Source organism: Procambarus clarkii, chromosome 37 (assembly GCF_040958095.1).
Source record: "Procambarus clarkii isolate CNS0578487 chromosome 37, FALCON_Pclarkii_2.0, whole genome shotgun sequence".
NCBI lineage: Eukaryota > Metazoa > Arthropoda > Malacostraca > Decapoda > Cambaridae > Procambarus > Procambarus clarkii.
The window spans coordinates 10,873,071-10,895,529 of NC_091186.1; the positions used below are offsets into that span (position 1 = coordinate 10,873,071).

Consider the following 22,459-nt stretch of genomic DNA (forward strand, 5'->3'; position numbering starts at 1 on the left):
GAGGTGTAATAAAGTCAAAATATTATTATTGTATAGATAATACGTTTGTAAAAAAATAATAAAAAAAATAATAATAATTCTTTGATCCTTTATATGTAATCCTCAGAAAAACAATGTTGTGTTAATTCCTGGTTGGGCTGGTCACTGGCCGCCCACCTCTATGCTACCTCCATAATCCTCCTTTATACTTGGACATAAAGCTCTTTTTTCACGTAATAAATATTAAAGTAATTATTACAGAAATAGTTTGTTTAGGAATATTTACCGTTCAGTGAGAGGGAAGTAGTGAGTGATGGACGGAGGTTACCCAGCCTCGGGAGGAACCAGTCACACACTGATCTGAGTAAACAATTGCAGTCATAGGCACTCACGGCCAGTCAGAGGCACTCACGGCCAGCAAGAGGCACTCACATAGCCACAATACTTCAAGCACACACTCACCGTACCATCAAGAAGGAGGAGGAGGGTTCATAGATCACAAGTTGTGATCTGCAGGAGGAAGAGGAAAGACCTTCACTCACCACCTACACGAGTTACTCACACTCGGGAGCTCGAGTCTGCAGGCCAGATACGGACTGGTGAGCGCCAGGAGGTGGATCAAGCGCTGATCTTCAAGACCTGAGAGCCATGAGCCTGGCCAAGATGCCCAACGAGAGGAAACTGACACTGTGTCGGAAGTACTACATGGGTAAGTGTCGTGCCCCGTGTGACCCCAGGCTGTGGCCCGGGCCGTCAAATAGGATGCAAAGCAATTCGATAAAGTTCGTTTTGTGATTGTCAAAACCATATATATTGTTATACAAGGATGTGGTACATTCTGGTAGGTTAGGCTTGGATGAGTCTGGTTGGGTTGGGTAAGGTTAGGTAAGTCTAAAGTCCGTTGATGAAGCGTCTTGTGTATTAACCTGAATATCCCTGAGGGCCACTACTACACTAGCTGCCTCGACGAGGACAGGAAGCTGGCGGCTTATAATAGGTCTCCCCATTTGTCCTAATGATTTTTTAAAGCTGGATTTTAAAGTTAAGAGTCTTTGCATATACGGCTTTGGCAGGTAGGTGGCTCCATGGGTTTATAACCCTGTGGGTGAAAAAACATCTGTTCTCAGTCCTACAATGTGGCTTGTTGAGCTTGAAACCGTTGCTCCTTTTTTGTGTTACATCTGACCTTTTGAAGAAATTGTCCAGATCAACATCCTCCAAATTGTTCAGTATTTTTAAAGTTTTGATGAGGTCTGCCCTGTCATGTCTGGTTTGGTGTGTTGTTGGTCCTGTGGCCCTCAACCTGTCCTGGTATGAGAGTTGACTTAGTTCTGGAATTATTTTTGTTACCCGGTGTTGAACTTTCTCCAATGAAGTTGCATCTTTCTGAAGATAAGGTCTCTGTGTCTGGGTGCAATAATCTAGGTGGGACACACCAGAGATTTATACAATTGAATGACTACCTTCTATCCCTTAAAATTAAATTTTTTTAAATTTTGCCCCGAGGGGCGAGTTTATTGGGCAGCGCCACTCATCTTGTGAGTGAACATACCGCCATAGCAGAATGTACAACACTCCCCAATAGGAAGAAAACCCGCTGGGTTGTTCATCCTGTCACTTGTACCCAGACACAGCTGGGACTTGCTTAACTGTCTCAAGTGAACAGCTCCTCAAACAAGAAGATTAACATTTATCAACCCTTAAAAGCTTACGTTATCTTGCGGGTGCAAAATGGGGAAATCTTTTAAGAACATTATCAATATTTGACAAATAGTGTTTTCCTAACTCAAACAATGTGGAGTTTATTATTCTACAGTTATTCCTAATGTATCTCAGGTGTTCACATTCACGTAGATAGTGGTCAAGGCGGTGTCCATCACTCTCACCACAGATTCTGCAACTTCGCTGATCAACTGTTGTTTCCATTCCAAATCTCCATGGATATTTGTATCCAAGACGGATTCTCGCTATTACAGATTCTCTCCCTCGTCGTCCTCCTCTTCGGCCATACTGATTGGGATTGCCAGCTGCAACCATGTTGTACCATCGTACAGATTCACTGGTTTGTGCTTCTATCCTCCTTTCCTCAGTTACCTTGTCACGGTGATGTTGCCTGATAATACCTCTAATTTGTAGTTGAGTCTTGGGTATGAAGTATTCAATATGGTCTCCTTCAGCGCCTTCAGCAGCCAGCACATCTGCTCGTTCATTCCCACATATTCCAACATGGGAGGGGATCCACAGAAACTTGATGACTCTTCCCTGATTGGTAAGTACTCTCACAGCTCTCTTGATTTCAGCGACTATTGCAAGATTTTCTGCCTGATTTTTACTTAGGCTTTGCAGTGCTGCTTTTGAATCGGTGCAAATCACTGCACCATTAGTGTTCCGTTCAAGAAACCTTAACGCCATAACAATGGCAGTTAGCTCTGCTTGCGTTCAAGAGGCATAGTTCTCAATACGTGCTTTTTCTTCATTTCTGCGTTGGAAGGTATTATCCTTGATTACCGTGTATGCTGCACCAGCCCTGCCATTGATAGGATTAGATGACCCGTCAGTGTAGATTTGATCTAGTTCATCTCCGGCTTCTTTATAAATGTCCTCGAGATACTTGTGCCTCATTTCTTGTGGTATCATGTTGGATTTTTTCATTGCCATTTCATTGATGATGATCTTGCATGAGTCATCCTCCCAGGGAGGTAACCTCTCTACAGGCAGGAGCTCACGGGCTTGCTCAAGCAGGTGAAGCTCTTCAAGGTAGCAGACTGCTCTGTGATGCCATTTTTTGCTTCTCCTGTTTCCCCCTGAAAGTAGCACAGAGCTCAGTTTTTTCTTGGCAATATCATTGTAATGGGGATCTCTGGCTATCCTAATTGCAAGCTTAGCATTCAGCTCCTGAATTCTGCTTTTAATACTGGGAAGGGACAACTCCTCTCGTAGATTAGACGTTTTGGCAGTTCTTGGGACTCCAAGAATGATTGTCATGGCTTCATTTTGAATGCTTTCAAGCCTTTTCATATCGCTTTGGGAGTAGGTGCACAGTACTGGTGCGGCATAGTCTATGACGGAGCGCACATAGGCTGTGTACATCATTTTGAGCACGGCAATAGAGGCTCCATGTCCATTCCAGGTCATAGCTTTCAGTGCCCTGAGTCGACTTTTGCATGTTCCTATGAGTTGATTGAGCTCCTCTTTCTTTCCCTTGTTAGAGCCGACAGTGACGCCAAGGTACCGGTAGTGGTCAACCCATTCAAGTGTTACACCATTAATTTGCAGTTCTTCATTTGCTCTCCGCTTGTGATGGGAGTATGCCTTCGTCTTGTTTGTGGAGAGAGTGAAACCGAGCTCAATACATTTCCTTCCGAGGAGTTCAATGGACTGTTCAATTTTTCCCAAGGTGGGAGCTTGTATTAGGACATCATCTGCATATCCCACTTGTTGTGTTCCTTCCGGAAAATCAATATTTGCAATGGCGTTCATAAGTACATTGAATAGTGTAGGGCTTAAGACTCCGCCTTGGGGGGTCCCGAGTTCCATATTCATTGTTCTGGAGACTGCTCCATTGAAGCAAACCTTGGCTTTCCTTCCTGTGAGGTAGTCTTCAACCCCCTTAAAGTCAAAGGTATGCTTGATTATTCCAAGGGTTTGGTTAGCTTATTTTTCTTCTTTTTACTGCTTCCCCTAACTGTTGGGCAACTTCCAGTGAGTGAAAGATTCAGACTCCAAGGTCCTTTTCTTCATCAATCTCCTGCACAGTAATGTTATTAATTTGGTAGTTGTGACATGGACTGTTATGCCCCACATGCAAGGTCTTGCATTTATTGATATTAAAAAGCATTTGTCAGTCATCTGACCATTTGTGGAGTTCATGTAGATCTCTTTAAAGTTGCAAGACCTCGATATCATTCTCTCTTCCCACTTTACCATAGATCTTTGTGTCATCTGCAAATTTGATGATGTGGTTTGTAATATTCTCAACTGTTCTCACTTATTACATTTCTCCAGTCAGATTCCTTCCCATTTAGCAGGATTCTTTATTTTCTTTGTTTTAGCCATTGTTTTATCCATTCTAGTATTCTACCATTTATTCCATGTGCCTGTAGTTTCCTTGCTACTCTTTCATGTGGTGCCTTGTTAAAAGCTTTAGCAAAGTCCGTGTAAACTACATCTACCGGAAGTCCTTTGTCTGAATAGCCGGTTACCATTTCCAAATATGTGAGCAGATTTGTAAGACAGGATTTATTTTTAACAAAACCATGTTGTGTTGATTTTACAAGATTGTTCACTGTGAGATGGTGAATGATTTCCTCCCTTAGGGTTCTCTCCATGAGCATGCAGATGTGCGATGTCAAGCTGATTGGACGTGTGTATGATGACTTACAGTATATTCTGGCTGGGATACAGGTTGGATACAGAAGATATCATAGAAACTTTATAGAAGTTTCAAAAATTTGTTAAGGTCATATTTTATTTCTGTATATACAGTACCAAATTACCTTAAGAATATTCCATTCTCAAAACTTTAAAATATGAGAACTACCAAGTATACAAAACTTAAATCTCAAAGTTCAATTTTTTTATGAATGAGTAGAGAATGATTGAAATATCCTTAGAGGATGGCATATATAGGCTGTCTCCTACTCTTTGGTCATATAAGAACCACATTGACCCTTGCACTGCGCACTTGGTTTTGGCAAAAACTTCATAGTGCAATTGTTAAGGTCATATTTTTATTGTTTTTATAAATGGTCAGGTAAAGTTAATGTCAAAATGTTTCCAAACTCAACTTTTTCATTTCAAAACACAGTGAAGAAAACATTAAAAACATTAAAATATAGCCTAAGTAAAAAATAAAAAATAACGCACAACTATCAAAACAACATTTTTGTTTGGCGCAGTGCAGTGGTTAAACTTTCCTCCAGGTCCTCTGAGCACTCAATAACTTCGCCCCTTTTCCCTGTACAGTACTATGTAGTCATACCGGCTTGTACCTTTATGATGGTGATTACCCCCACTACAAATGGGACGCAATCTGATGTGGGTAAATGACCGTATCGATTTACAGTTTTGTAGTTTAGGGCTTTCTCAAGGTGTTTAAAGCCATCACAAAGTCATTACTAGAAATGCATTACTCTAAATTAATATAATTGTATAAAAAGCTTTTAGAATGAATTTGAAGTTATTTTCAGTCTTTCTGGCTTGGTGCATTGTTTGGATACTAACTACAGTGCACTTACTTATTATTTACTAATTTTGAGATGTATGTATATTTTGATACAATAAACCTTATGTCCTAATGCTGGCCACTGTTGAGCAGACAATTTTACAAATTAAAACAAGGATAGGCCTAAGGTCAGCATTTCTCTTTGGCTGGATCTGTCGGTAGACATACAAACTGTACTGTCATAAACTTTATTGACGTAGGTGATGTCACATACTGTGCACACACACAGTGTAAAACATGTTTTATCTCTTACGTTCATTAGGTTAATTTAGGCAAGATAGGGTAGATTTGGTTAGGCTAAGGTAGGCTAGATTGAGTTTATTATAGAGTAATAATGACATAGAGCTAATATTTTTGTCTGATTTTAGACCCCCTCCCCCCCCCTTGCCCCTTTCAGACCTGTTGCAAACACTGATCCTCTTTAATCTCATTGATCATGATCTCTGTATTGCCACTTTAGCTGTTTAACCCATTCATTTTCTTCTGCAGCTGGGTTTGCGCTCCTGCCATTCATGTGGGCCATCAATGCGATGTGGTTTTTTAAAGAAGCTTTCTGGACTCCTCCCTACCCAGAGCAGAAGCAAATACGCAAATGTGAGTACATTAATATATACAGTATATATATATTTCATACCTAATAGCCAGAACACATTTCTTGGCTATTTGTCATGCAAGGCCAATTTGTCTAATAGGCAGTCATTTTTGTTATTTAAAAAAAAATCCAATTGGTTTATTTGAATTAATATTATTATATTATATTAAGAACATGAATTACTGACTTAGTTATGTTAGATTGAGATAGGGAAGGTTAGGTTTGGTCATATTTCTACGTTATTTTTAACTCGAATTAAAAAAAAATGAACTCATAAATAATGCAATGGAAAGGTTATGGTTTATATAAAATATATATATATATATATATATATATATATATATATATATATATATATATATATATATATATATATATATATATATATATATATATATATATATATAATATGGATTATTTTTGTATAATGTGTACTCTATATGATACTACTGTATTTTTTTTTACTGTGGTGCATAACAGATGTGTACAGTATTCTTTCTTCCTGTAGAGGGAACAGTATATAAAAAGAGAGAGAGAACACGGGGGTAAAGTTGCCAGTCTCCAGACAGCTAGCAGTCTTTGGATGTCTGCACCCCAAAAAAAAATGTATAGAACCTGCACCCATGCATAGAACGAGACCAGATAAATGTCTAAAACTTGTCGGGTATGGTCTAAAATCATACTGAAACAAGAAAAGAATCCTATAGAAACATTAAAATATATTTTATAACATTAATATTTCTATGATTCAATAACAGTTTTTCTGAAAATCATAAGCAAGTAATTTTGTTAATCTTCAGATTTAAGTGGGTTATGCAGTATTTTATTTATTTTGTTATATTTTGTAGTCAGCTTGATGTATGAGTCAAAGCGGCAGGATGACGCGAGGGGTAGCCATCTAGTAAGAGGCATTATTGTGCAATAAAAGGTGTCTGGGACCTTTCCTGACATTTGCTCCATTTCCTGATCTCTGACCACCAAACCAAGAACAGCATTGTACAATATTTCCCCACAAACTGTAAATTCCACTGACACTTGCCCCACATAGCACCCTACTTTGCCTATTAATATCAGACCTAACAGTCAGTGGTGTTTGAGAAATGAGTCATTGAATGAGGGTATCTGGTGTGAGTCTCTGGACAAATGACATTGAAGCAAAAAAATAAAGTGGCTACTAAAAATGTGCTGACAGACCTTACTATCATGGCCTTTAATATGGAAGCCTAATGCTCTGCATGTTCTTGAGAAATGAGCCGGTAAACATTCAGATGCCTGGCACGTATCTCCAATATTCCGGAGTACTAGTCTCTGGACTCTCACAGGTCCAACCATTCTGGAACCAGGTCTGTTATTCTGGGAGTGTTGCCTAATAGGGTGGAAGCCAAAGGAGTTGTAATGTAGTCCTAATATACATGGTTATACTGGCTAAATTTCCTTGCAAATGGGGGATCTGTCTCACCGTCTGGTTACCCACACTGCGGCAATTCATTACATTCAACTCTGGAATTTTGCATTGTGTGTCAGTAGAAATTCTACTTAATATTGAAGATACTGTAATTTAAAGTCTTGTGCTTCGTTCTCAACTTACAACGGGTATTCTGGATTCAAATCCCAGGAGGGAAAGAAATGGTTGGGCACATACCCTTTCACTTGATGCCTCTGTACACATACTCGTAAAAGGGTACCCAGGAGTTAGGCAACAGTTGTGGGGTTGCACCCTGGGGAGGGTCAGTGGTTCAACCTTGGGGGGTTATCTTTCTTGAAGTTATCTTGAGATGATTTCGGGGCTTTAGTGTCCCCGCGGCCCGGTCCTTGACCAGGCCTCCACCCCCAGGAAGCAGCCCGTGGCAGCTGACTAACACCCAAGTACCTATTTTACTGCTAGGTAACAGGGGCATAGGGTGAAAGAAACTCTGCCCATTGTTTCTCGACGGCACCCGGGATCGAACCCGGGACCACAGAATCACAAGTCCAGTGTGCTGTCCGCTCGGCCGACCGGCTCCCCGGTCGGGGGGACCACAATACAAGCCTAAAGTATAATAAACACAGGTTTCCTGTCCCAAACAAAACTAATAACAAATTAAATTAAATTAATTAAAAATTGTTAATGGCATGTATAAAGTTTGTATAGATTTTATATTTACACACATCAGCTGGTCAGCCACTTGTATGTTATTATTGTTGTGGCAGCTCATAAGCTTAACCAAGAAGTAATCAGTAGTATTTCAAACTTGTTCATTTGCTCAGCCTAAACTATTTGTAGCATTTAGATATGGAATTTTCTCCTGGTGAGCCCCTCCTGTCAGCGCTGTAATTAGTAACTTGTCTCGCACAGTGGGCATGCACACTCAACTCTCCCACCTCACACTATTGTACCCTAACACTCAGCTGTCTCTGCACTCAATTCTTCCCTACACTCAAGCTCTCCCAAATACTCAATTGTCTTCCAATATTCAAGTGTCCCTCTACACTCTACTGTACACATATACTCGGTTCTCCCTGCATGGTTCTTCCCTACAGTATACTTACTGCAATAGGTACCCCTGCCATAATAATGTAATAACAATTAAAAGTTATATTAATAGTACCAGATAATGTTAAGATTATGCTAATGCTGATTATGGTAATAATAATAATTACAACTCTATAAGCACTTGTATTAAGAGGCTAAGACTGCAAACAGGTTTTTGTATTTATTGGTATTCTGTTAACAGATGTGATCATATCAGCGGTGGGTGCGTTGGTGTGGCTGGTAGGACTCATCAGTTGGGTAGTGGTGTTCCAACAGAACCGCAGTGCGTGGGGAGCCACAGCTGACTATATGTCCTTCATCATTCCTAAAGGAGTGCCATAGTCACTCCTCATGCACATTACGCATGTGCTGACCAAAAAAAAAGGGGTCAAGGTTGACTGATGTATGTTTGGTCTTTAGTCACAACAAAATGTAGAATTAATGAAAGGGGTAGAATTATTTTTCATATGTCTTAATGTAATTGAAGTAGTTATCTTGCACTTTTATATTGCTCATAGAATACATGTCATCAAGGAGACAGAAGGGCATGATCTTTAGCATGGTACCTATACATTGAAAAGGCAAGGGTCAGCATTCATCAAGCATTTGTGCAGAATTGCAAGGCTTCTGTATATTTTCTTAATCATGGCAGCTCAGTTTGGATTTATTAAACAGTTTCTAAGGTTGGAAATTTTGCTACCCAATGTTGTTTATTGTTATGGACAATAAATTAATAAATGTAAACCAAGCCAACATGATTCAAGAAAGATGTACGGGTTTTGTTAGGAACATTTACGTGCTTGATAAATCAAGCCCCTGGTCTCAGTAAAAGCAAGAGTATGACCCAAGAATATAAACTCAATAAAAAATACTTTACTTAAATTGATTCTTGTGTGCTCACTCATCCTTGGAATATACCTGCCGGAAGTTTTTGTTTATACTTATCTTGTATATTGTACATCGAGTGTTTGCTATTATAAAGGCTGGTCATTACTACAGCAGTTTTGTGTGAAGGTGTTGTACTTCTCAGGATTGTCTTAGATATTTTGTAACATAATTTTTATGTGACCTCAGAGTACAGCCCTCTCATGCTCACTCAGGAGAGATGTCCCTCTTGACAGTTTAGTCAGAATTTAGCACACGATTCACAAGCTCTAAAGAACTATGAGGTTGTCCTCGGCCCAAGGTTATTATTATTATAGATGACCTCATAGTGCTTAGGAGGTTGTGAACTAGGTAATAAATGTAGACTAAAGTGCCTGATCAAGGTAAGAGGCACAACTCTCCCAGGTTAGTTGCATGACTCCTGTTTTGTAAATACTGGCAGTCTGCAGAACTTAATCCATCAGTATTGGGACAAGCATTTTGAAGTGTGTAAATATGAACTTGAGTACACAGAAAAAACACATTAACGTGATATATCAATGAACAAATCCAACAGGAGCCTTGACGAGGGTTTGAACCTATTAACCTAGTCGACAAGAGTGTGCCTGGGAACACCCAACGCGTAGGTTCAAACTTATCAAGGCTTCAGTTGAATTTTTTTAACAACATAGTTATTATTTGACCTTTGTTAATAAAGCTGTTAGGTGACTATAGCCACTAGCTACAGCTAGAGAACGTCCTTCATAGATGAGACACTTCATGTAAATGGTTATGACTATCAGCTGTTTCTTGATGTTTCACCAGTTGAGACATTTGAGTAAATTCCAAAAGGTACCCATTAGCACTAGTGTTTCTCAGTGACAAGGTGTGTACAGTTTAGGTCATGCTATTGATTCTCAAGGCTGGCACTGCATTTTGTCATCCTCTGCTTGCTTAATGAATAATGGGAGCTGAAATGTCGTTCCTTAACAAATTTCATGTGTGGCTTAGAACAAATTTCATGTGTGGTTTAGAACAAATTTCATGTGTGGCTTTGCATGAGTTAACAAAACACAAATCTCCATTTTAAGCTGTTCTGAATAATGTGTGGTTGTTATGAATGTAGAGTTAATACACCAAGGTGGAAGAAAACGTCGGTTGAAGATAACGTATCACTCTGAAGAGAGAGTTCTCTAATTAGTCTAACCAAAGATACAAATAAAAGACAGAATAGAATACATTATACATTTTTTCTGCTCAATTGTTTTCATAAAGTCTAGAAAAAATATGTTTTGTTAGAGCATTTTAAAGACTGTGGTATTAGGAGTATACCCATGTCTGTTGATCTTAGCAGTATGCCTGTTATTGTGGTTTAGTTTTGTTATTAGTTATTAAGGAGTAATATGTAATACACTATAGTGGCAGGATAAGACAGTATCCAAATGCATTCCTGGAGTCTGAAATGGATCCCTCAGCTGTTATTTAATTTCTTCTCCAAGGCTAAGGGTCCTCTCACATCCAACTAGTGGTGGTAGATGATGAGTCACAATAACGTGATTGAAAATATGATGACCAAACCACACACCAGAAGAGGAGATGACGATGTTTCGGTCCACCCTGGACCAGTGTCCTTGGGAACCATTCAAGCTTGATGCACAAATGATACTCGCGTGGGCCTCAGCACGATGAAGTGATTTGATGAAACATCTGTGCCCAAAATGGTCACTGAGAGCTGTTGGGAATTGGGTTAAAGGTCAGACGACTTCCAATTCTATTGTTCAGTCAGTGTGGCCTAGCAGTACAGTACTGGACACGCTAAGGGGCATAGAGCTATGGCTGTCCACGTTTGGATCCTTCAGGGTTATGGAGTTTTCTGATGCATGTTACTTTGGGGACCATTCAAGCTTGATGCACATATATATATATTTAGGAAAATTTATATATATATATATATATATATATATATATATAACTGAAAACTCACACCCCAGAAGTGACTCGAACCCATACTCCCAGAAGCAACGCAACTGGTATGTACAAGACGCCTTAATCCACTTGACCATCACGACCGGACAAAATGAGGTGATAGCCGAGGCTATTTGAACCACCCCACCGCCGGCACTCGGATAGTTATCTTGGGCATAGCATTTTACCAAATCACCTCATTCTTTGGGGCACACGTGAGGAACACAAATGCGAACAAGCCTGAATGGTCCCCAGGACAATATGCAACTGAAAACTCACACCCCAGAAGTGACTCGAACCCATACTCCCAGAAGCAACGCAACTGGTATGTACAAGACGCCTTAATCCACTTGACCATCACGACCGGACAAAATGAGGTGATAGCCGAGGCTATTTGAACCACCCCACCGCCGGCACTCGGATAGTTATCTTGGGCATAGCATTTTACCAAATAGCATAGCATTTCAGTTGCATATTGTCCTGGGGACCATTCAGGCTTGTTCGCATTTGTGTTCCTCACGTGTGCCCCAAAGAATGAGGTGATTTGGTAAAATGCTATGCCCAAGATAACTATCCGAGTGCCGGCGGTGGGGTGGTTCAAATAGCCTCGGCTATCACCTCATTTTGTCCGGTCGTGATGGTCAAGTGGATTAAGGCGTCTTGTACATACCAGTTGCGTTGCTTCTGGGAGTATGGGTTCGAGTCACTTCTGGGGTGTGAGTTTTCAGTTGCATATTGTCCTGGGGACCATTCAGGCTTGTTCGCATTTGTGTTCCTCACGTGTGCCCCAAAGAATGAGGTGATTTGGTAAAATGCTATGCCCAAGATAACTATCCGAGTGCCGGCGGTGGGGTGGTTCAAATAGCCTCGGCTATCACCTCATTTTGTCCGGTCGTGATGGTCAAGTGGATTAAGGCGTCTTGTACATACCAGTTGCGTTGCTTCTGGGAGTATGGGTTCGAGTCACTTCTGGGGTGTGAGTTTTCAGTTGCATATTGTCCTGGGGACCATTCAGGCTTGTTCGCATATATATATATATATATATATATATATATATATATATATATATATATATATATATATATTAGTATATTTTGGTAGCAGTCTTTCCTGTAGACATATATTATTAAATATGACCGAAAAAGTAAGATTAATAATTCTAACACGAATTTTCTCAATCTTTCGTACATTTCTTTTCACTGTTGGAGGTAAATAAAAAATCAATTCTCCAAAATTCATTTTTATTTCTAGTCTGACGCGACACGAGCGCGTTTCGTAAAACTTATTACATTTTCAAAGACTTTAGTTCACAAATACACAACTGAATAGAACCTACGCATCTCCGATTTTATATCTACATTTGAGTGAGGTGGAAGGGGTGATGTGGCATTAACACAAGACAGAACAAGATGTGGCGTTAATAGGGTATTAATTTCATCAACACAAGACAGAACAAGAGTATTAATAGGGTATTAATTTCATCAACACAAGACAGAACACGAAACAATGGATATTGAATAGAAGTGTTTGTAGAAAGCCTATTGGTCCATATTTCTTGATGCTTCTATATTGGAGCGGAGTCTTGAGGTGGGTAGAATATAGTTGTGCAATAATTGGCTGTTGATTGCTGGTGTTGACTTCTTGATGTGTAGTGCCTCGCAAACGTCAAGCCGCCTGCTATCGCTGTATCTATCGAAGAGGCACTACACATCAAGAAGTCAACACCAGCAATCAACAGCCAATTATTGCACAACTATATTCTACCCACCTCAAGACTCCGCTCCAATATAGAAGCATCAAGAAATATGGACCAATAGGCTTTCTACAAACACTTCTATTCAATATCCATTGTTTCGTGTTCTGTCTTGTGTTGATGAAATTAATACCCTATTAATACTCTTGTTCTGTCTTGTGTTGATGAAATTAATACCCTATTAATGCCACATCTTGTTCTGTCTTGTGTTAATGCCACATCACCCCTTCCACCTCACTCAAATGTAGATATAAAATCGGAGATGCGTAAGTTCTATTCAGTTGTGTATTTGTGAACTAAAGTCTTTGAAAATGTAATAAGTTTTACGAAACGCGCTCGTGTCGCGTCAGACTAGAAATAAAAATGAATTTTGGAGAATTGATTTTTGATTTACCTCCAACAGTGAAAAGAAATGTACGAAAGATTGAGAAAATTCGTGTTAGAATTATTAATCTTACTTTTTCGGTCATATTTAATATATATATATATATATATATATGTCGTACCTAGTAGCCAGAACTCACTTCTCAGCCTACTATGCAAGGCCCGATTTGCCTAATAAGCCAAGTTTTCATGAATTAATTGTTTTTCGACTACCTAACCTACCTAACCTAACCTAACCTAACCTAACCTAAGTTTTTCGGCTACATAACCCAACCTAACCTTATAGAGATAGGGTAGGTTAGGTTAGGTAGGGTTGGTTAGGTTCGGTCATATATCTACGTTAATTTTAGCTCCAATGAAAAAAAAATAACCTCATACATAATGAAATGGGTAGCTTTATCATTTCAAAAGAAAAAATTTAGAGAAAATATATTAATTCATGAAAACTTGACTTATTAGGCAAATCGGGCCATGCATAGTAGGCTGAGAAGTGAGTTCTGGCTACTAGGTACGACATATATATATATATATATATATATATATATATATATATATATATATATATATATATATATATATATATATATATATATATATATAATATATATATATATTTTAAGGAAAATTAATTATTTATAATTGTACAGTATATACATAATTATAAGTAATAGGGATTTTGATTTCGTCAGATGTATCATAGATTACCATTGTATAATAATAAGGATAAGAATACAGTACTGCACAATTTTAGGCATATCTGCAACTACTGTATTTAATAAAACCAATATTATTTAGTGATCATATAGGTTTAATAGTAATAGTATAATTGATGATAATTAGGATAATAATTGATATCCAGGCATGTCCATTTTCTTCGTTGACATCACACTTGCCACATACTGTTGCCTCATATCGTGTGGTGCTGGCGGAGTCTGTGCAGCTTTTGCATTTGGTGTAGATACTACCTCAGCTCTGTTTTGTAAGCTGTCTTGCAAAATGCTGAGACACTCGCCTCTGGTTGGAGGGTTGGAAATCTTCGTGCTCTTCACCGCAGGCATGGATTTTATTGTTTGTTCACTTGCAGCCTCCTCCTTTTCCGGCGAAGAATGAGTTTTGCAGATTTAAAATGTGATTTTGTGCATATAAAAGGAATATACCTTCAGTTGATGATAACCCAAAAGCATGCATCCAATACGGCAGAAAATCCTGGAAGTTAAAAGTTACTGAACTCCCATTCATATATATATATACCATACTTTTTTTGTTATTTCTAGTGGTGTTATAGTAATTAGGAAACAGTAATTATCAGTTGTTTGATGATAATTATGTCTAGATGGTGTAGAGTGGAAGCAGGTGCTTGAGTACTGCGTGTTAGTTACTCTGGCCATTAGCAAAACTTTTGAGAAAATTAGTGAGATTCATGAGGAGGATTTGAACCTGCACACTGGGTACTTCCAAGTACACACCTTAGACCACTTAACTACGACAAGAGCAATGAGAGCTGCGATTCAAGGGAATCCTATAGGGATCCTGAGGCTTCCACTGAAGCCAAGTCAGGGTTTCACTCATTGCCCACTTGCACTCTGCCTGTGGTATAGGAGTTCTACCCCAACCAGATTAATTAATCACAAACACATTGTGATTAAAGAAATCACACAGACACAGTACATAATGTCAATGTGATTTCTTATATTTATAACATAGGTTGATGTTAAAATTGCCAGCAATTAATTATCACAGGAATTGTTGGTATTGACTAGGTTTTTATTAAAGATTGGCATTTGATTCCATTATCTAAGTACTTTAGTTTGGATTCGGTATTCTACTCCAGTTATTTTTGTGGCCATTGAGTATTTAATTACAGTACCTCTAATTGTTAGGTTTATACTTCAGTTGTTAATAACATAAATTTAGGAAGCTCCAGAAGACGTATTGGTCCATGTCAGGTAACTCCTATTTATACCCAGTCAAACTCACTCATGTATAGGATGTCTAACCCGCACTTGAAGCGAGCCGTTGATTTCACTTTAATTATGTTATTCGGTTGTTTGATTTATGGTATATTCATACCATGCCTCTGATAAAGAGTATGGTAGAATGTGTAGAGTATAACTCAACATGTACCACTGTATGGTGCTCATATCTCAAGCAGCACATCAATAAACTGTTAAAGTTGCAAAAGCATGCTACAAAATGGCTTCCAGAACTGAAAAACAAGAGTTACGAGGAGAGGCTAAAGGTGTTAAATATGCCAAAGCTAGAAGATAGAAGAAAAAGGTGATATGATCATCACTTACAAAATAATAACAGAAAATCGACAAAATTTACAAAGAGGAATTCCTGAAACCAACAACTTCAAGAACAAGAGGACACAAATTCAAGCTAATGAAACAAAGGTGCCGAAAAAAATATTAGAAAGTTTTCTTTCGCAAACAGAGTAGTAGACGGTTGGAACAAGTTAAGTGAGAAGGTGGTGGAGGCCAAAACTGTTAGTAGTTTCAAAGCGTTATATGACAAAGAGTGCTGGGAAAACGGGACACCATGAGCATAGCTCTCATCCTGTAACTACACTCAGGTAATTACAGTACACACACAAAATGAAAGTGATGACATTTCGGTCCATCCTGGACCCTAATTAAGTTACTGCATATCTTTTGCCACTTTCTTTTCACTTAATATTTGGGTGAATTTGACAATGAATTCTTTTAGCAGGACATTGATGTCATCATTGTGTTTGCTTAATTAACTTTTGTTGCTACTAAATTTTGGTATATTATTGTTTACCCAAAGTATAATTTTAGCAAATTTAGCTGTGCAATAAACAATAATTACAACTACTATTAGCAGAGTTGATTGCTAGTTGATAATTTAAGTCAATAACATGTACAGTATAATTAAATTATGCATAATGATACAGAAATATTTCTGCAGTTCTGTAGTTCCTAAATATAGAGAATTGGTAAGAATAAGATATACCTTGTCCTGCATGTCTGACAAATGTCAAGGGCAAGGAGTAACATAGTGGGATGCAGTAGAACAGTGAAGATTGAGTAAAGGTATTTGAGGGTTTAACATAGTACAGTATGGTTGATTACATTATGGGTTTAGTAGTGTGTGGTTGATTACGTTATGAAGTGGGGATTGGTGGTACGAATATTACAAACGGGATATACTGTATACAATTTGGATATATAAACATGTACTACAACTGTGATGTAATTAGTTTTGTAGTTATTTCACTCACGGGACACATTCAAATTGAGCTTACAGGAGGCTTTCTCGAGTGCGACAAAGATTTGCAAATTAGGGAACTAGCAAGTACTGTACATAAGTTTGAAGGGTGTCGATTGTCTGCAGGTAACTTTTTTTTAAGTTTTGTTACTAAGTCCAAGTGCATGTGATGTCCTTGCTATCATTTCGACCAGCTCTTCTTGCAGCGTTATGTTATCTACAAATACAGTACAGTCTTCCGATTTGGTGTTTTAAGCCAACACGTCATGTTGTAGAAGTTTGTGGAATTTGGTCAAGCTCAGTATATATTAATATAAGAAAATTTTATTATGGTATGGACTCTATATGTTCAGGATAATGTTTCCAGCTTGGGCTTTGATTTGGGTAATCATATTAAAGGACTAGCAGCCACGCATAGTGAATATCATGCCTTCAGATTGTCACACTATCACACCAGGGAAGTGTCACACTGTACCATGCCAGGGAACTGTCACACCCTGTGCCATTCTTAGTGATTGTCACATGTTAACTGAAGCCCTCAAGACTCATTTTTATAAGGATTACTTTTATAAGGATCTCTCAAGGATGAAAGTTAAGAGTTTAGACTGTATTGTACTTAGGCCTATTGGGCTTGTTTGACAAAGACTATACAGTAATGCTTTATAACTGAACTTTGTACTCTGATCACTTACTAAAATTAATCATATTTTTATGTGTGTGTATGAGAGGATAACATTTAAGATGTAGCATATTATACTCTACTAGGGGACATAAATTATAAGTAAATCTTTTACTAGTTTCTTATTAGCCCATGTGATGCCCTTGGAGATTGAACGGACAGGGGTGCACTGTAAGATCCTCGGGGACTGAACAGACATAGTGCATATTGAGGTCCTCAGAGACGGAATGGACAGGGTGCATGTGAGGTTCTCGGAGACAAAACAGACAGGGTGTATTGTAAGGTCCTCGAAGACTGAATGATGGTGCATTGTAAGGTCCTCGGAGATGGAATGGACAGGGTGCATTGTGAGGTCCCTGGAGACTGAACAGACAAGGTGCATTGTGAGGTCTTTGGAGATGGAATGGACAGGGTGCATTGTAAGGTCCACTGAGACTGAACAGTGTGCAGTGAGGTCATTATTAACCCACCACCCAGAAGGTATAAAATGTACATGAATATGTATTCCATATATGAGTTTCTTTAGGGACTGCTTTGGTTTTATTGTATGTGAGGAAAATCCACATAATATATGGTATATAGACAAAAGTAGGAGGGGGATAAAGGAGAGGAGAGTGAAGAGTGAAAAGAAGAGAGCACCAAAGTTAATAGGTGGGGGTAGAGAGCTAGAGAGCAAATGAGAGAGATGATACATAGCACAATACATAATAGAGATGACAGTCCTAAAAAGATACAAGAAAAATAACCTTAGTTACCTGAATTTACCAGAGGACCACCATCACACTAGTGGCCTAGACAGGGACAGGAAGACAACAGCTTGTCAAGGGTCAACCTCCCCCCCCCCCATTGTTCTTTATTTTCTCCAGCTGAATTTTAATCTACAGTAATATCTTCTCATTTACAGCTTCGGCAGGTAAGCCCAACCACTTGGGCTGGACAGTAGAGCAGCAATCTCACTTCATGCAGGTTGGAGTTCAATCCTCAACCATCCAAGTGGTTGGACACCATTCCTTAACCCCCTTCCCATCCCAAATCCTTATCCTGATCCCTTCCAAGTGCTACAGAGCTGTAATGGCTTGACACTTCCTCCAGAGAGTTCCCTGCCCTTCGGCAGGTAGGTGGTTCCTAGGGTTAACAGCTCTATGAGTGAAAAGCATAAAAATAACAATTGTAATAAAATATTAATAATAATATTTCCATGAGCAGCCCTGCTGTCAGTTGACCATCATAACAAATATCTTCCCCCATAAAACCCACGAAACACTGACTACGGACATAATGCAAGGTACAATGACCATGAGAGTGCTAGGGCATGGGTACACTACCAACCCACAGGATGGGCATGGGTACACTACCAACCCACAGGATGGGCATGGGTCCACTACCAACCCACAGGATGGGCATGGGTACACTACCAACCCACAGGATGGGTATGGGTACACTACCAACCCGCAGGATGGGCTTGGGTCCACTACCAACCCACAGGATGGGCATGGGTACACTACCAACCCACAGGATGGGCATGGGTACACTACCAACCCGCAGGATGGGTACATGGTCCACTACCAACCCACAGGATGGACATGGGTACACTACCAACCCACAGGATGGGTACATGGTCCACTACCAACCCGCAGGATGGGTACATGGTCCACTACCAACCCGCAGGATGGGTACATGGTCCACTACCAACCCACAGGATGGACATGGGTACACTACCAACCCACAGGATGGGTACATGGTCCACTACCAACCCACAGGATGGACATGGGTACACTACCAACCCACAGGATGGGCATGGGTCCACTACCAACCCGCAGGATGGGCATGGGTACACTACCAACCCACAGGATGGGCATGGGTACACTACCAACCCACAGGATGGGCATGGGTACACTACCAACCCGCAGGATGGGAACATGGTATACCACCAACCCACAGGATGGGTACATGGTCCACTACCAACCCACAGGATGGGCATGGGTACACTACCAACCCACAGGATGGGCATGGGTACACTACCAACCCGCAGGATGGGCTTGGGTCCACTACCAACCCACAGGATGGGCATGGGTACACTACCAACCCACAGGATGGGCATGGGTACACTACCAACCCACAGGATGGGCATGGGTCCACTACCAACCCACAGGATGGGCATGGGTACACTACCAACCCGCAGGATGGGAACATGGTATACCACCAACCCACAGGATGGGAACATGGTCCACTACCAACCCACAGCATGGGTACATGGTCCACTACCAACCCACAGGATGGGTACATGGTCCACTACCAACCCACAGGATGGGCATGGGTACACTACCAACCCGCAGGATGGGAACATGGTCCACTACCAACCCACAGGATGGGTACATGGTCCACTACCAACCCACAGGATGGGTACATGGTCCACTACCAACCCACAGGATGGGCATGGGTACACTACCAACCCACAGGATGGGCATGGGTACACTACCAACCCACAGGATGGGCATGGGTACACTACCAACCCACAGGATGGGTACATGGTCCACTACCAACCCACAGGATGGGTACATGGTCCACTACCAACCCACAGGATGGGCATGGGTACACTACCAACCCGCAGGATGGGAACATGGTCCACTACCAACCCACAGGATGGGTACATGGTCCACTACCAACCCACAGGATGGGTACATGGTCCACTACCAACCCACAGGATGGGCATGGGTACACTACCAACCCACAGGATGGGTACATGGTCCACTACCAACCCACAGGATGGGCATGGGTACACTACCAACCCACAAGATGGGTACATGGTCCACTACCAACCCACAGGATGGGTACATGGTTCACTACCAACCCACAGGATGGGTACATGGTCCACTACCAACCCACAGGATGGACATGGGTACACAACCAACCCACAGGATGGGCATGGGTACACTACCAACCCACAGGATGGAGATGGGTACACTACCAACCCACAGGATGGGCATGGGTCCACTACCAACCCACAGGATGGGCATGGGTACACTACCAACCCACAGGATGGGCATGGGTCCACTACCAACCCACAGGATGGGCATGGGTCCACTACCAACCCACAGGATGGGTACATGGTCCACTACCAACCCACAGGATGGGCATGGGTACACTACCAACCCACAGGATGGGCATGGGTCCACTACCAACCCACAGGATGGGCATGGGTCCACTACCAACCCACAGGATGGACATGGGTACACTACCAACCCACAGGATGGGCATGGGTCCACTACCAACCCACAGGATGGGCATGGGTCCACTACCAACCCACAGGATGGACATGGGTACACTACCAACCCACAGGATGGGTATGGGTCCACTACCAACCCACAGGATGGGCATGGGTCCACTACCAACCCACAGGATGGGCATGGGTCCACTACCAACCCACAGGATGGGCATGGGTCCACTACCAACCCACAGGATGGGCATGGGTCCACTACCAACCCACAGGATGGGCATGGGTCCACTACCAACCCACAGGATGGGCATGGGTCCACTACCAACCCACAGGATGGGCATGGGTCCACTACCAACCCACAGGATGGGCATGGGTCCACTACCAACCCACAGGATGGGCATGGGTCCACTACCAACCCACAGGATGGGCATGGGTCCACTACCAACCCACAGGATGGGCATGGGTCCACTACCAACCCACAGGATGGGCATGGGTCCACTACCAACCCACAGGATGGGCATGGGTCCACTACCAACCCACAGGATGGGTACATGGTCCACTACCAACCCACAGGATGGGCATGGGTACACTACCAACCCACAGGATGGGTACATGGTACACTACCAACCCACAGGATGGGCATGGGTCCACTACCAACCCACAGGATGGGTACATGGTCCACTACCAACCCACAGGATGGGCATGGGTCCACTACCAACCCACAGGATGGGTACATGGTACACTACCAACCCACAGGATGGGCATGGGTCCACTACCAACCCACAGGATGGGTACATGGTACACTACCAACCCACAGGATGGGCATGGGTCCACTACCAACCCACAGGATGGGCATGGGTCCACTACCAACCCACAGGATGGGCATGGGTCCACTACCAACCCACAGGATGGGCATGGGTCCACTACCAACCCACAGGATGGGTACATGGTCCACTACCAACCCACAGGATGGGCATGGGTCCACTACCAACCCACAGGATGGGTACATGGTACACTACCAACCCACAGGATGGGCATGGGTCCACTACCAACCCACAGGATGGGTACATGGTACACTACCAACCCACAGGATGGGCATGGGTCCACTACCAACCCACAGGATGGGCATGGGTCCACTACCAACCCACAGGATGGGCATGGGTCCACTACCAACCCACAGGATGGGCATGGGTCCACTACCAACCCACAGGATGGGTACATGGTCCACTACCAACCCACAGGATGGGCATGGGTACACTACCAACCCACAGGATGGGTATGAGGTGCATAATAAAACAAATCAATCCAAACTTTAATCTAACAATATAATAACTAACAAGACCAATTTAACATTAATAACCTATAATAATTAAGTTATATAATGAGTAATTGCTTTATTATAGTAATTGTAAATGGATTACCTGCTTTGTCGGGGACAGTCAGCTTGTGTGTATGTGTGATTGCTTTAGGCTTGTATCGAGATCCCTCCCCTCCCCCCCCCCAGGTGAATCTACTGACCCTCAGGATGCAACCCCACAACACCTGGTACCTCTCGGGGTACCTATTGACTGCCAGGTGGACAGAGGCATTAGGTGAAAAGAAACGTGACCCACTACTTCTGTCCCGCCTATATATATATATATATATACATATATATATATATATATATATATATATATATATATATATATATATATATATATATATACACATATATACATATACACTTTTTTTAAATTGATAATTGTGTTGGTGCGCCATCCTCCCCCTCACTGCTAAATTATTATAGTGGTCGGAACTGGTTGGGTATGGTTAGAGAGGTTAAATTTAGCATTCGTATTGTGCAAAGTTTGGCACGGAAGGTCAAAGGTTTCTCAGTTAAACTGCCGTGAGGCGCTGAAGGGCTTTGTTCACGCTAGTTAGTTTAGGTTCTGTTGAATGTTAACGACGTTAGGGGGGGTTTGTTGGGGTTAATTTTGGCTACGGGTATACAGGCTGAGGCTTAAATGGGTTAGGTAGAAGAATTAGCAGTGATTGCCTTGTCTGGCAGTACAACATG

General features: G+C 41.4%; 1 protein-coding gene across 2 annotated transcripts; it reads left to right on the top strand.

The window, feature by feature from the left end:
* Positions 1-143: 143 nt before the first annotated feature.
* pen-2 (presenilin enhancer) lies at positions 144-18,278 on the top strand. Of its 2 annotated transcripts, none has more exons than XM_069337111.1 (3): positions 144-688; positions 5,693-5,797; positions 18,088-18,278. In XM_069337111.1, exons 1-3 carry the CDS (start codon positions 628-630, stop codon positions 18,261-18,263), a joined length of 342 nt encoding a protein of 113 aa, XP_069193212.1. In that variant the 5' UTR covers positions 144-627; the 3' UTR covers positions 18,264-18,278. The 2 variants fall into 2 exon arrangements, with proteins under 2 accessions (XP_069193212.1, XP_045610509.1); XM_045754553.2 differs by lacking the exon at positions 18,088-18,278 and adding an exon at positions 8,510-9,193 and having other exon boundaries at positions 175-688.
* The last annotated feature ends 4,181 nt before the right edge of the window (positions 18,279-22,459 follow it).